Consider the following 13,335-nt stretch of genomic DNA (forward strand, 5'->3'; position numbering starts at 1 on the left):
CCAAGGTAAGCATATGGGGAGGGGGGAGGGCAAAGAGGGGAGGGCAAAGAGGGGAGGGCTTGAAGGTAAGTGTGGCCACCAAACCCTCCTCCCTTTTCTGACAGATGTGGAACTCAAGTTCTTCACCCGGAATTGTGGTTTGCCTGGAAAAGATACTAGACTCCTGTATGACTTCCCCCTTGCCCTCAGTACCCTTATGGTTACAATGTTACATTCAACCAGCAGACTTGAAAGGTCTTTTTAATTGCGGTTCAGCTAAAGTTTTATTATTTTCCACAAATCAACAGAGATTTCTCACACACACACACACACACACACACACACACACACACAAAACTGAAAAGGATTTCTGATATAATTTAAGACTGCCCCAAACAATGAAAGGATAATCATAATTAAATGAGAGTCCATGAGTTAAGGGTCCAATTCTGAAGCAAGAGAGCTACAGGTTCAAATCTTGGCTTTGCCTCTTACTGGTTTGTCCCATAGCAAGTTACTTAACCCAGCCAAACCTCAGTTTGTCATCTATAAAATAAGCATCATAACAGGATCTGCCAATAGGGCTTTGATGGGAATTAAAACACTTAGCAAGCCTTCTATACATAGTTATACATAGTGCCTCCAATTAGCATTAAGCAATTTGCAGCTCTGCCAAAGGGTCCATGTCAAGGACGGTGAGTGAGCTAGTGAGACCAGACAGTATGGGGGTACTGCAGTTGAACTGGTTTCCAGTGAGTGGGTCCAGGACACGTAAGCAGATGGCAAGTGGGCAAAGCATGACCTCTGAGTAGCAATGAAATTATCTGGCTTCTTGCCACTTTTCCAATAGAGTATGTGGTGGCAAATTCAAACTTTTTGCTACTCAATGATTTTTACTTTGGAGAAGTCTCACTTATATGAATCTGTTATTTCTAACAAGAAACAATAATTTCATAGTAGGAGAGAAACACTCAACCCCATGTTGTAGAACCCATCAATTTTGAGTTTTATTTATGAGAGAGACTGCCCCTGAATAACTTTGATAAAATTAGACCATATAGTTCATGTTCTTACATTGTAGCACATATTGTATTGTTTGTATTAAAGTGATATGGACTTTTATTTGTGTTTACGGAAAAGAAACATAAACGAATGATACCTGTGTTTTGCTGGTCTTTACCACTTAAATTATAGGGAAGTGAAATTACTTTATGAATTTTTCTTTAAAGGGTATTTTGGTTAATGTTGCTGGTGGTTTTATTAATGTGGATAACTTTGAGGAAGGAATAAACTTAGTAGGTGTGACTAGCAAAGTATTTCCAATTATGACATTTTATCTTTTTATTTTATTAATATAAAACAGTTAAATGCTTTGCAGTTGATCCTAGCTTAATATTATCATTGTTTTAATGGATTCAAATTGCAGAGTTGAAAATCTGCAATGTATGTACTGTGTTTTTGTTTTGTTTGTTTGAGTTTTTTTTTGTTTTGGGGTTTTTTTTTTGTTTTTAGAGCTAGAGGGAACTTTTTTTTCTTCCAGTTTTATTGAGATATAATTGACATACAGCACTGTATGAGTTTAAGGTGTACAGTGCAATGATTTGACTTACATACATCATGAAATGATGACCACAATAAGTTTAGTGAGCATACATCATCTCACATAGATACAAAGTTAAAGAAATAGAAAAACAAATTTTTACTTGTGATGAAAATTCTTAGGATTTACTTTTTAACAACTTTCATATACAACATACAGCAGTGTTAATTATATTTATCATTTTGTACATTACATCCCTGGTACTTATTTATCTTATAATTGGAAGTTTTACCTTTTGACTACCTTCATCCAGTTCCCCCTCCCGCCCACCCTTATAATGGGATAGTGACTGGAGAATTGGAGATAGAATTCTAAAGCCAACTAAACTGAACTGTACTATTATATTGTCCTCTGGGGCTTGACTGAGTTTAGTGTAGTTTAACTAAAAACTTATAAAATAATCCAATCTATTTAGAATAAATTATAGTATCAGTGTTTACTAAATAGTTTTCAAAGAGGAAATATGCCTTTATGCTGAATAAATATTGTTAGAATTTAAACAAGTTATCAATATTTGATTTTTGTATTCCTTAATAGGCATATATCTAAATAATAAGCATTAGCCCCAACTGAGATAATTCCATTAACCATATTTGAGAATAATTTGAGATTTATTTATTTAACCACATAACCAGTTATAAATCTTCCTAAAGTCTATTTTAGTATACAAATGTTTTTCTACTATTTCTAATGCTTATAAAATTTTCTGATAAACTATTAAATGTTTTGGTCAGTCAGAAGAGATAGAAGTAACCAGCAGTGATTAAGAAAAAATTAACTTTTCTGGTTACATTTAAAATAGTATAACATATATGTAATATGTCTTTTTAACGTGTAATTCAAGGTTTCATATTTGATACTTGTTTTAACTTCCTAAAGTAAGATGCATCCTATACCTTTCATCAACATAGAAATCTAGTGCTAATAGTCGATTTACTTATACAGATTCTTTGGTTACAATGCAGACGGGGAATTTAGGATTGTTAGAGATACATGGGCTTCATATAAAAGTTTAGATTTTTAAAAATAGTCAAGTAAAGGTCAATTGAAAATACAACCTCTGAGAAAGAACTTCTTTTGAATGTTCTCTCTTTTCATTAAAGTCTAGGGTTAGAGAGGGTTGGATCTGTTGGAAAAAAATTAGTCTTTTAAAGCTATCAAGTAGAGTGAGTTCATCATTTCATAACATCATCTCAAGTACCAAACGAACCAATACTACTGCTTTCAGTAGTTGAACATGAAGGTGTCTCTCTTAAGGGATGAGGGTGTGTTATCTTAGTAGCTGAGATGGTTGAAGGACAGCGCCATCATTATCCCAGAGTCTAGGAAATGGAGCTCAAGAGGAGGGCCGATTCTTTTGCAGCCAACAGATGAACAAGAAAAACTGAGCCATGGCCCCTGTGAAGTCAACCTTAGGATTTCCTCTTGGAAACCCAGATGAAGCAGAGACTCTTGAGCTGTGCCATAGAAGCAATTCCAGACGAAGCCATCGGCAGATGGAGTAGCTCCTTCCCAGACTGAGTGGTGGCGAGATGCCTTGAGTCCTGAATGCCTTCCAACTAGCTCGCTTCTCCTACTGCTCCTGCTTTTCTCACCTCCCTGAGGGCACTCCGGGGAGAATGGAGCACAGGGCATTAGCGCCATGTAAATATGCAATAGCATACTAAAGGTTTGGCATTTCAAATTAGATTCCACTGGACTGATGGTGATGGTAGACTCACATAGAAGCCTGGTTGTTTGATATTCATCCTGTTTATCCTGTCTTAAATTCAAGCACTGTACTACATTTTTGTTTGTATCTCAAAACAAACATTCCCTAACTGCAATCAATATCACTTAATAAAGTGATAGTGATTATAGTCCAACGCTCAACTTTTACCATCTTTGCAAATGACACACATTCTTTAGAAAAAATATGGAGCCAAATATTTACCAGAAACCATACTTTTCTTGACTCTTTTCCTGTTTTCTAAGAATTGGATAACGGTTAGAATTATAGATGTTTTGTCTTGCTTCCTTGAAGTTATGTAATTGTATACGGGTCTACTCTTCTCTTCTACAAGGTTCCACGTCAGAGCTTAGAGAAAACAGCTTTATTTTAGAGGTAAATACATATTTGTAACTTTCCGTTGCTTCTTCAGGCAAAAATAATAATTAAAACAAAACCCACCACGCATACAGCCTTTAATCTTAATTCACAATTGAAATACACACTCGCTATTCTAATGTTATACTCTCTGCTCTTTTTTCTTTTTTTGGAATTTTTATGGTGTGTGTTATTAAGATACGTTCCTCGTATATGACTTAGAAAGTACATATGAAATCAAAAAGAAAATAATTATCACTCAATTTCATAGCTCTCAATTTTACTGTTAATATTTTTGTACATCTCTCCACATCTTGAATATACAGATATTCATAATTTTATATATGTCTTCTCTACATACTTGCATATATACATTCACTCTAGGAGATACAAAAATGAAATGAGCAATCATCCTGTTCTAAAGGAAATCAGGTAAAATAAAATATGATTAGGGAGAGAAAGTAGTAAGTAATTAGAAAGCTGCAGATATTTTGCTATCAAAGTTCAAAGGCAGGAGAAATTCTCTTTGGCTGGAGGACCCAAGGAAATTAGCACATGTATTTTTTTTGGTTCGTTGTAAAATCATGACCACTTTGACACTTCCTGCATGCAGGGGCCTCAGGAATCAGGAGCTGCAGATACAGATGCAGGCTACACTTCCTGGCTAGCACAGCAGCAGCACAGAGAGGGAGCTCATGAAATACTTGTTGATATACAAAGGAGGGAGCCAAGTTTCCCACTTTTAAACAAACAACCATTTAATTAATCCATGCTTGGACCAAGGAAGGTACTTTAAATGACCAGCCCTTTTGAGTTAACTGGGCTTCACCTCCCATCCTCTGGCCTCATTCTGGCCAGTCCAGGCAAGCCCACATCTAGGCAGGATGCAGAGCAGGAAGAGGTGAACCACTGATGCTCTCAGATGCTCTCTGTCCTCAGCGTTGCCCAAATACTGGTGCTGACTTATTCTGCTTTCTCAGGTTCCTGAACCCTGCTGCCTGCTCAGACTGATTCTATCTTCCTGGTCTTCTCTCTTCCCTTTTGAGCCTCCAAGGTCTGTTTCAGCCTAGACCTGCCTAGTACTTCTAGGACTGTTTCTTTCTCCAGGATTTAATTACTTGCCTATTTAATTCCATATCTCTTGAGCTCTACTCTGTCTGGACATAATTACAAAATAAATAGCCAAACATTAAATAAGTGATCTTAGTTCATACACAATCTAAGTAATAAGCTCTGGCCCCAGGATGGGAGAGCCCTTTGTGATTATCCCTCCCAGTAAAGTATATAGATTTTTAACAACTACCTTCCTCCTCAAGTCATAGTTTGTTCTGTTCTACCAAAATAATTGTGAACATTCAAAGTAAGACCCTTAGGCTTCTACACCCGTAATTTTTCTTTTGTTAATAAATCTTTATGCTAATCATAACCTCTGATTATCCTCCTCTTAAGCCTTTTGAGGTAACTAGCTCAGACTCTTAAATTTACCAAGTCTTTATAACTTAGAGGATATTCACAAAGGCATTACCAGATTTTAATTTGCAGTGAATCATGGTTAATGGGAATGGAAAAGGGAAACTATTGGAATTCATAGATCTATTTCTCACTTCAGCAATTAATAATAAAATGGGACTTTTACTAAATCACATTTTTACCTTTCAGGTATTTCAGTTGTTTGAATATTTTGCTTAGCCAACTTTTGGATTCAGACATGGTCAATATTATTTCCTATTCAATTAGCATATACTGCTTATGAAGAAAAATTTTATCCTATTTTCATTTTTCTTTCATAATTTCCATTCAACTGTCCTTATTTCTAGGGTCAGAGAATAATGTAAGGGCTTTTGAAATTTTTTTTTTTTAATTAATTAATTAATTAATTAATTTTTGGCTGCACCGGGTATTCCTTGCTGTGCACAGACTTTCTCTAGTTGTGGTGAGCAGGGACTACTCTTCGTTGCAGTGTGCAGGCTTCTCATTATGGTGGCATCTCTTTTTTCAGAGCACAGGCTCTAGGCGCTCAGGCTTCAGTAGTTGTGGCACGTGGGCTCAGTAGTTGTGGCTCATGGGCTCTAAAGCACAGGCTCAGTAGTTGTGGTGCATGGGCTTAGTTGCTCCATGGCATGTGGGATCTCCCAGACCAGGGCTCGAACCCATGTCCCCTGCATTGGCGGGTGGATTCTTAGCCACCAGGGAAGTCCCAGGGCTTTTGAAATTGTTTAATCACATCTTCTGAAGCTAGCTATGATTTGCTTCAGCATAGATCATGAGTTTGACAATATAATTACATAGCGATTTTTGCTATCTTTAATGATACCTTAGGTAATTTTTTTTGTGAACACAAATAGAATGGAGCCAATCAGAAAGCCACTGCCGTGATTCTTCAGCCCATCACTGTCAATTTGCACTTTGTGCTTCTTCAGTTCAAAATATCCCCGACTTCTAGTCCCAGCTAAAATATCATATTAACTATGAGGTCAAGAAAAGTTTTATTAATAGTAATTAGTCCTTTGGGTCACAGCTACAATTTGACATTTAGTCAGTCACTCAACAAATATTAATTAAATCCCTTCCATGTTCTAGGCAAAATTCTAAGAACTGGATGTACACAGGTAAACAAACAAACAAACAAAAAAGCCCACATCCTAAACAGTTCATGTTGTAGTTGGGGAATACAGACAATGTAAATAAATAAGATCCTTTCAGATACTGATGTGTACCTAGATGAAAATAATGTGATAATGACTGGCTGAGACTTGCTTAGGGAAAGCCTCTGAGAGAAGAGACCCAGGGACCGAGATCTGCGTGATGGGAAACAGGCAGCCACGTGAAGGTCTGAGGTAAGGTGCTCCAAGTAGGAGGAGCAGCAAGTTCAAATCCCTGAGGCAGGAATGAGCTTAGGGAGTGACTGAAAACCAGAAAGAAGGCCAATGTATTGATAGATGAAATGTAATCAATGAGGGAAATAATGAAGGGAATGAATACTGAACAGTTTGACAGGATCTTGGGGGTCATCATAAGGAGGTTATATTTTATTCTAGTTCATTCTTGGAAGTCTTTGCAATGTTTTAATCATGAAATGACAAGATCTAATTTGCTCTTTGAAATTATCATCCTGGATGCCATGTGGAGAATGGAATATGGGTCACGATGTGGGTGCAGGGAAACCAGTCAGGAGGCTGATGCAATAATCCAAGAGAAAGATGGTGGTGGGTTGGCTCAGAGTGGTAGCATTGGAAACAGAAGCTTTGGAGTTACCTATTGGAGGTACAAATAGGACTTACTTTCAGATTGGAATCTAGTTATGATGAAAGAGGAAAAAGTAAGACTGAGTTTTAGTTTTAGTGCCCAGTTGGGTAGATTGGAAAGAATTGTGGAGGAGGGAATTCTGGAGCATGCGAGAAAGTCAGTGATTCTGGTTTGGCCGTGTTGACACTGAGATGCCTGATAGACATCCAAGTAGAGATAAAGTAGGCAGTGACATGAGTCTGGAGCTCAGCAGAGAGGCTGGGATGGAACTGGATTAGATTAACTGGAAGAAAGTATAGTTAGAGAAAAGAGGATGGCTGAGGACAGACTATTAGAACTAGCCAGCATTTTATATAAAGGAGGAAGCAGTAGAGAAGACTAAAAAGTTGAGACCTGTGAGAGCAAGGAAATAAAGTAAGGTTGTGTGATTGCTGTTTTGTCTCAAAAGTCTCCAAAAAAAGTGTTCCAGAAGGAGGGGACAACCAACTCTGTCAATTGCTGCTAAGAGGCAGAGAAAATGAGGAGAGAAAATGAACCACTTGGCAAGATATAGGGTGCTGGAATGTGGAAGGAGAGGTACAGGAGAAATAAAAGTATAGAAGTAAAGAATAGATGGTAAATAATGATAAATAATTTGGATGCAGGAGGGAGAAGGTTATGTTTGGGTAGCAAGGTGACCACCTGGGGGTGTGTGGGGGGGTGGACCTCACTAGGGAGCATCAGTAACTCTTTTTGAGGATGATTAGAATGACAAAATCTAGGGGCAAAACTCAGGTTTTAGAAGCAAGAGCAAAGGCTATATAACCAAACAGCACAGACCAAATCTTGTGACTGAGTAATTGGGATTTGTTGGGCTCTTGGAGCTTGCTGTGTCTCTGTCCCAAGGGAGCCTAAAATGCCCTTGTAGCTTCTGACCTATACAGTTAATTTGCCTGGTTGGCTAAGCTTCTGTCTCTTCTGTCATGAGTCCTCCACAAACCCCCTTCCAATGATGTGCTATCAAAGAGGATGACATTCCCAACTAGAGGGGCACCACTCTTTGAGCAAGAGGATATGAGTAGAAAATTAGATAAGGTATAACTCAATCATGACCATACCAATGGACAGCAGAGAGCGGCATCACAGCAGTGTAGAACAGGTCATGGGGAGATTGAGACGATCCCACTTGAGCAGATACTAGAACCTGAAATGATGAGGGAAAGGGAAATAGTGAGAAGAGATTTGATGACACGTGATTCCACTAGACTAGAAGCCCTGGTATTAAAGAAAGCTTCAATTCTGAGTTTGGAAATGTAGGTTTGGGTGAAACTGCAGAAAGCCTGAAGGTCAGGTTAAGAGACTTGAGCTATATTTGCTAAGAACGAGATCCCAAGAAGGTTTGTGAACAAGATGATGTGATGATCAAAATGGTAAAAGCATAAAGGGAAACTAGTCAAGCATTCAACTTGACTATTACAGCTTGAATATTACATTATGCCTGTTGAGATGTGCTCATAGCTCACTATAAGGAAAAACTATGCATCAGGATTTTGTGAGGATAGCTTTTCTTTATCTTTTTTCTTTCTTTCTTTCTTTTTTTTTTTTTTTTGCTAGTATTCTCCTGGAGAAAGAAAACATAGAATGTCTTTCACACAGCTTACCCCAACCAAAATCAAAACGACCTGCTTCAGAAGGAAAAGGAGGAAATTCCTCCCCTTCTTTTTTAAAATAAAAAAATTGAGTTATTTGTAGTGAGGTGGATGGACCTAGAGTCTGTCATACAGAGTGAAGTAAGTCAGAAAGAGAAAAACAAATACTGTATGCTAGCACATAAATATGGAATCTAAGAAAAAAAAAAAAAGGTCATGAAGAACCTAGGGGCAAGACGGGAGTAAAGACACAGACCTACTAGAGAATGGACTTGAGGATATGGGGAGGGGGAAGGGTAAGCTGTGACAAAGTGAGAGAGTGGCATGGACATATATACACTACCAAACGTAAAATACATAGCTAGTGGGAAGCAGCCGCATAGCACAGGGAGATCAGCTCAGTGCTTTGTGACCACCTAGAGGGGTGGCATAGGGAGGGTGGGAGGGAGGGAGATGCAAGAGGGAAGAGATATGGGAACATATGTATATGTATAACTGATTCACTTTGTTATAAAGCAGAAATTAACACACCATTGTAAGGCAATTATACTCCAATAAAGATGTTAAAAAAAAAAATGGAACTTTTCTCTCTAGCTTACCTTTTTATCCTGGCTATAGCTCCTATGATTCTATAGGCTTGAAGCAATGATAATTAAATATTCTATTTCTGCAAAATGGAATGACTAGAAAATATTATATAAAATCTCTGGTCACACCCTAATGCCATTTATATGAAGACATAAAGGAGGTTATTACTCATGTCTGACCACAGTTTCCAGAGCCTGAAGGAGACTGGAAAGATGTTACTTCACACTTAATCAACCCTGCAAGTCAGAGCTTGATTTTGGCTGCCTGGTAACTTCAAGCTGTGTTTGTGAGATGGGACAGGGTTCAGTCAGTTTGAATTCAATTGCTGGAATAGAAGGAATATGTTCCCTTGCACAGAATCATACAGGAGAGAATTTCTTCTAGAAATACTCCAAAAACAGACTTACCAAACTTCCTGATCCTTCCTTGCCTTGGGCCACAGTTTCTCTAGTTTTTCAGTTTACACAGTACATCTTCCTTTTTTCTGCACACCGCCAAACATTGCCCTAGGATTTCTTCTCTACTTTAGCTAGCTTGTATTATCATGTTGCCCCCCAAAATTTCAATGATTGCAACATGCCTCTTTCTGGATCACATAAGTCTTTGGGAATTTAATATCTTTTTAAAGAAAATAACACTGAGCTGCTATATAAACAGAAGTTTAAAACTAAATGAATTTTTTTCACAAGTCAATTTTTTTCACAAGTCAATTTTATTTTACAAATAAAATTTGTAAATTTTATTTTACAAATAAAATTTGTAAATTTTATTTACAAATATAACAGGGAGACAGGTAATTTTTTCTCAAAAGTATCTAGAAATTTTACTATAAAATATAAAATCAGGAAGGCTTCAGAAACATTATTTCAACTAGACGGAATTCCTCATGGGCCTTCTTTTTTTTCCTTTTTACACTTCTCAATAAAGCGTGAGCTCTGCACCAGGAAACAGCAGCTTCCAACACCCTAAGCCCATCTATGCATTTATAGAGAGATGGAGCAGGAGGATAAATTTTAAATCACTAAAACCTGGTAGTATCGGAACTGTGGATAAATTGAAAAATGAAGAAAATTCTTAGCGTGTATTCCAAATCAGATACTAAAAATTCAGAAATAGGACTCCTCATAAAGGGAGTTATGCCAGATTCAGACATACTGGATCCCTGCATCGCTGGGAGCATGGCTAGTACAGCCGTGAACTGGGAAGTGATTATCAGCACATCTCTGGTCCAGGATTTCACTTATAAATTTGCAAATCAGTAGCATTTATCATGGGCCAACATTGCAGTTCGTTTTGTCCTTTGTTAGAAATCTTGCTCCACCCCTGTCTGCCTTTCTCTCTCCCCTTCTCTATCACACAGCTGTCAGTCTCTTGAATTGATTACCAAGGGGAAAACCGTATGTCAAGCTATGTATTTCTGGCTCATCTAGTACTTCTTCATATGCCCTCTTTATCATCTTTCTTTAGATGGTCAAAATTAAATTATATGTTCGTCTTCCTTTACTACTATTTTCCATAAATTATATGCAGAATATAATTTTCAGTTTAAAATGGGAAACTGATATCAAAAGAGAATAAAATAGATTTTTCTCAAAAGCGTGTATTGAGTAATAAGAATGGAGTAAAACACCTAAACATCTTAAAGCTATATGGAGGCGGGGGAGGGGGTGGAAGGGGACGGGGAAAAAACAACATATTATTACTTGTTCCCAAAACAAATTATCCTGTGAATAACCATGAAAAGCAGTTTTAGAAGATGCCATTTAGAAACCCACTCAAAGTGAGTTGTAGTTAGAACTCTGAACTTATCCTCAAAATTAATTCCCTTTGACATAGGAAAAAAATCTTTTAAAAGAATCTTAGAACAGACAAATTTATAGAAACTCAAACCCTTTTCAAGCTGCAAAAACAATTCTGGAAAGAAAAAAAAGAGGAAACCCTAAAGACATTCAGACCATGCTTCAAATTATTTGTTCCACTGCTTACTAAGTGAAATGGAAATAACACCCCTACTTTGCTGGCATGGTCTGAGGAGTAAATGAGATAACATCCATCAAATGGCCCACATTCAGAGTGTAAGATCCAGAGCAGGCACATGGTAAAAAGAAAACTCTCTTTCCTCCCAGCCCCCCCAACCCAACCCTCATGCCCATACAAAAAACACTACTTAAAAACTCTCCCCAAAATACTTTTACACAATAGGGACACAACAAATAATTTCAGTTTAAGGCAGAAACTAATTTATGAATGCATCACAGGAACATATCATTAATATTATTCTAATGTTTTAGGGTAGCCTCAGATGATCTCAAAAAGGGGGAGAAAATGACAATGATGGCTCACCAGTCCTCTTCTTGGATCTTCATCAATGAGAGGACATTCATTACCAGGTAACTGTACACCTGTATTATATGTTATTCTAGTTATCAGTCATTTGTGGATTACACCTTATGTGTATTATGCATTTTGTCATTCTAAGCTTCATTTTGAAAGCTTTAACTGCATTGGAAAAACTTGGAAAATGGCATCATTACATTTTCTAATTTTTCTCATTTGCTACAAAGAGAACCCAGTGAATTAAATGTTATAAAAATTATGAGGGCTTTGTAAAATATTTCAGAAAATATGATATAAAGAGTGCCTAAATTTGGGTCTTCCATAGGTATTATAATAAAGTCTAAATGTGTGTCAATAAAAAAAAGCAAGATGTATGATCCACAAGATCAGTGATATGAATCATCAGTTGAGACACTGAATTAGAAATTGAATAAATATGTTCCTAAAGACTGAAAAGCCATAGCCTATCATGGAACAATCACTCATATTTCATAAATAGTGGTCTAATTTCACCAAGAGCCAAATTTCTATTTTAATAGTTGTCACAGTTCTCAGGAGCAGCATTAAGTAAAGGATCCGAGGCTCCTCATAAATAATATATCCAAAGAATTCGCCTATGGGCCTAAACCAGGCTTTCCTGGCCTCTCCTTCCCCCCCTTGCTCCTCAGGACATACTTCATTTTTACTGTTTCCCTCTTGATGTTAGATTATGCGATAGATGGACAACAGCTATGGCTATTTTCTTATACACAGCAGATAGCATCTTATGCTGGTTTAGGAATAATAGAGCAGGGATTTGAAAACTGTAAGAGTACAGATAAGAGATGAACCTGGCTGAGCTAGAGCAGAAGCTGAAGAGGGGAAAGACACAAAGGTAAGAAAAAAAAACAAATCGCCCTGGAATGTGATCCATGTCTTACAGGGAAGAGAAACAAAGCCAAATAAATGACAGAGGAAAGTAGTATTAATGACGCAGGATTGCACAATAGGAAAGCAAAAGGAACAAATATGGTCAAAAATGACATTAAAGCCACAGCTGGAGGATAAGCATGAAATCTAAGAGGTGGGAAGAAGGCAGGAAGTAAAAGATAGATGAGTTATTCATTCATTACTCAAATACTTATAAACTGCTTCCTAAAAGCAGTTTATACTCCTGTGGACCCTGAGCATTCAGTAATGAATGAAACAAAACCCTTACCCTCATGGGGTTGCCTCCTAAAAGAGGGATACAGTCAAAATGTAGGATAAATGTAAAACAAGATGCACCATTAGGTGCTGAAAGATATGAAGAATAAAAATAAAGCTGGAAGGGGAGTAATGATTGTGGCGGGTAGAGAGCAGTGAGTTATGACTTCTTATAAGATGGCCAAGGAAGGCCTCAGGAAGGAGGTGGCAGTAGGGAAAAGCCTGAAGGAGGGAAGTGAGTGAGCTGTGTGGGTATCTGGCTGGGAGCCTCCCAGGTCCCCTTCCAGGAAAGGGGACACCAAATTCACAGCCGCGAGGCAGGCACACGCCTGTAAGGGTGCAGGAAGCTGGTATGGGAAAGTGACATAGGGAGGACAGTAGGAGAAGGTGAGGTCAGAGACAGAACGGGACCAGAATATGTAAGGCCTCATAGGCCACTGAGACTTTGTCTTTCCCACTTACAAGATGAGAAATCACTGAAGATTATTGAGTACACGAGTTACTGAATCTGTCTGGCTGCTGCTTTAAGAACAGACTGAAGAGGAGACAAGGATAGAAGCAGAGAAACTATCGAGGAGCTGATAGTCCACAGTAGAGATGATGGCGGCTTGGACCAAGGTGGCAGCGGTGGAGGTGGGGAAAAATGGTCAGATTCTGGGTATACTTTGAAGGAAGGAACAATAGGA

General features: G+C 37.9%; 2 protein-coding genes across 4 annotated transcripts in view; one reads left to right on the plus strand and one right to left on the minus strand.

Moving 5' to 3' along the window:
• LOC309627871 (alpha-fetoprotein-like) overlaps positions 1 to 13,335 on the minus strand; it is a 263,638-nt gene that overhangs the window by 153,148 nt on the left and 97,155 nt on the right. Inside the window, exon 15 of one of the 2 annotated variants that reach the window (XR_014244003.1) lies at positions 59 to 8,094. The exons of the other annotated variant lie outside the window; for it this stretch is intronic. The gene's annotated coding sequence lies outside the window, so the exon portion shown is untranslated. Of the gene's footprint in view, positions 1 to 58; positions 8,095 to 13,335 lie in introns of those variants that run through there. 2 annotated transcript variants of the gene reach the window in all.
• RASSF6 (Ras association domain family member 6) overlaps positions 1 to 13,335 on the plus strand; it is a 79,659-nt gene that overhangs the window by 17,940 nt on the left and 48,384 nt on the right. For both annotated transcript variants that reach the window (XM_082390275.1, XM_082390276.1), the window contains exon 2: positions 11,419 to 11,517. In XM_082390275.1, the coding sequence (XP_082246401.1) occupies positions 11,453 to 11,517 (65 nt within the window). In that variant the 5' untranslated portion in view covers positions 11,419 to 11,452. The remainder of the gene's footprint in view (positions 1 to 11,418; positions 11,518 to 13,335) is intronic.

The sequence above is a fragment of the Balaenoptera borealis genome, assembly GCF_965194805.1.
Source record: "Balaenoptera borealis genome assembly, chromosome: 4".
NCBI lineage: Eukaryota > Metazoa > Chordata > Mammalia > Artiodactyla > Balaenopteridae > Balaenoptera > Balaenoptera borealis.